General features: G+C 57.5%; 1 protein-coding gene across 1 annotated transcript in view; it reads left to right on the top strand.

Annotated features, from left to right (window-relative positions):
* Positions 1-45: 45 nt before the first annotated feature.
* Positions 46-2,359, top strand: part of GCAT (glycine C-acetyltransferase) — a gene marked incomplete at its 5' end in the record, with an annotated part of 3,877 nt that continues 1,563 nt past the window's right edge. Inside the window, 5 exons of the mRNA XM_010158114.1 lie at positions 46-186; positions 643-744; positions 1,259-1,405; positions 1,708-1,862; positions 2,015-2,097. Coding sequence (XP_010156416.1) covers positions 46-186; positions 643-744; positions 1,259-1,405; positions 1,708-1,862; positions 2,015-2,097 — 628 coding nt within the window. The remainder of the gene's footprint in view (positions 187-642; positions 745-1,258; positions 1,406-1,707; positions 1,863-2,014; positions 2,098-2,359) is intronic.

The following is a 2,359-nucleotide window of genomic DNA, read 5'->3' as shown; positions in this document are numbered from 1 at the left end:
TCTCGGCTTCTTCCCAGGGTGCGACGCCCCAGCGTCTCCCTTTCTTTTCCAGCAGGGATCCTCAACTTCTGCGCCAATAACTACCTGGGGCTCTCCAGCCATCCCGAGGTCATCCGTGCCGCCGTGGAGGCCTTGGAGAAGTTCGGCGCTGGGCTCAGCTCCGTCCGTTTCATCTGCGGTACCCAGGTACCGGGCCCCGGGGCAGCATTCCTGGCTCCAGGGTAACCGTTCTCGGGGGTCCTGCCCAGGCTCCCCTCTTGACACCCACCAAGTGTGCACGGCGCTAAGGTACACCTGGCTGGGTGGAAAAAAAGAGAGGTCTGTCCAAGGAGCCTGACTTGAAACCCACCCTGGGTTCATCCCCGCTGGAGCCCTTTCCGAACCCTGTCTGGTTAAAGGCAGAGAAAACTGGGAGCTGCTCCCCCGTGGGTGGGGAGCTTAGAGCCTCCCTGCTGCCCTTTTGGCATCCAAACCCATAACCACATTTTAGGGCCGCGTTTGCAAACAGTCTGTGACTGCAGCTAGTTTCTCCCACGCACGCGCACCTTTTCTGGGTAAAACTTGGCTGTTTCCCATGCAGCAGCAGGCAAGCGAGAACTTGTGCTCTCCCACCGCTGAGGCTCGCTCCTCTCCTCTCTGCAGAGCATACACAAGGACCTGGAGGAGAAGATTGCCCGTTTCCACCAGCGGGAAGACGCCATCCTCTACGCCAGCTGCTTTGATGCCAATGCTGGGATCTTTGAGGTTCGTTGGGCTTTCCTTGCATTGTGCGTGGAGGTGACGCCGATGTGCCTGCCCTGCCTTCCAGAGGCTCTGATCTGAGCTCTGTGCCACGCAGAATACGGCAGTGTCTGGTGGTGGAGATCCCTGGCTTGGTGCCTGCGGACTGGGGGAGGCACGTGGAGCTGTTTCATCAGCCCTTACCTCTCCCTTCCCCAGCCAGCTCCAAGTTTTGGGGAGGGCTTCCATTTCCCAGGAGGTCTGTATTCCCCCTGGAAGCACAGTCAGGGAGAAGGGGTGATCCCCCAGGCTTGCTGGGGAAGGGGAGAGAGGTTTTAAGCTCCGAAGCCACAGGCAAGAGCCAGGCCTAAGGAAACTGAGGGATAAGGTGTCTTGAAAGGGAAGTTTAGCAGTGCCAGGAGAGATCTGGCAGCTGCAGTCAATTGCAGCCTTGTCCTCTGCACTGAGGGATGCTGGGAGATTTCCGGGAGTCAGCACCCTGGTGCAAAGGCAGATCTTTTCTGTTTGGCGTGGCCAGGCGCTGCTGACCCCAGAGGACGCGGTGCTGTCGGATGAGCTGAACCATGCCTCCATCATCGATGGGATCCGCTTGTGCAAGGCCAACAAGTACCGCTACAAGCACATGGACATGCAGGACCTGGAGGCCAAGCTGCAAGATGCGCAGGTACGGGGGTCTGCTCCTGCCCCAGAGCCGGGGTGCTGGCTTAGCTGTGCTGCCAGCGCGGTCACCGGCCCCAAAGGCTGAGCTCTGCCTTTTCCCCGTGCAGTAGGCATCATTTTTGTTGCTAGGCACAGGTAGGCACGTATAGGCAAGGTGTGGAAGAAGCTGGTTGCAATGCAAAACTCCTGCCTCGGTTATATATATCCACCCCCTGCGGGAGTTGGACTATTTCCCAGCCTCCTTCGCCATTCCCTCTCCTCAGGGTGACATCTTCACCCCTGGGGATGCCACTCTCCCTCCCACAGAAACATCGTCTGCGGCTGGTGGCTACCGATGGTGCTTTCTCCATGGATGGTGACATCGCACCCCTGAGGGAGATCTGCCAGCTGGCCCAGAAGTATGATGCCCTGGTCTTCATTGACGAATGCCATGCCACAGGCTTCCTGGGTCCCAATGGCCGGTAAGGGGCTGGTTTACCCCTGTTTTTCCCTTCCCTGACCCCAATTACCTCTGTGGCTGGTGGTGCTTTGTTTCCCTTGAGGCATCAGGCCTACAGCAGCTTCCCTGGCACGTGCTGGCACACCTGATAATGTGACATTCCTTTATCTGCAGGGGTACCGATGAGCTCCTGGGAGTGATGGACAAAGTCACCATCATCAACTCCACCCTGGGAAAAGCTCTTGGAGGAGCTGCAGGTAAAGGCATTTTCCTGTTCAAGGCCCACCATGTCCTGAAGAGCTCCACAGCATCGCTTTGATGTTTCCTTCCTCTGCCTAATGATAGAGCAACCAACGCAGGTTGTCCTTGCCTGCTGGTGGCATGAGGCTCAGTTTTGGGACCCTGCTGCAGGGTCTAGGGAGGTCCTGCCATGTGCTGCTTCCACTGTCATCTTCCCCATGCATTTGCCTTTGGAGTCAAGGTGGAAATGCTTGGTAAAAGGCATCAGCTGTGATTTTT

Source organism: Eurypyga helias, unplaced genomic scaffold (assembly GCF_000690775.1).
Source record: "Eurypyga helias isolate BGI_N326 unplaced genomic scaffold, ASM69077v1 scaffold35428, whole genome shotgun sequence".
NCBI lineage: Eukaryota > Metazoa > Chordata > Aves > Eurypygiformes > Eurypygidae > Eurypyga > Eurypyga helias.
This window is presented reverse-complemented; position numbering and strand designations above follow the sequence as displayed.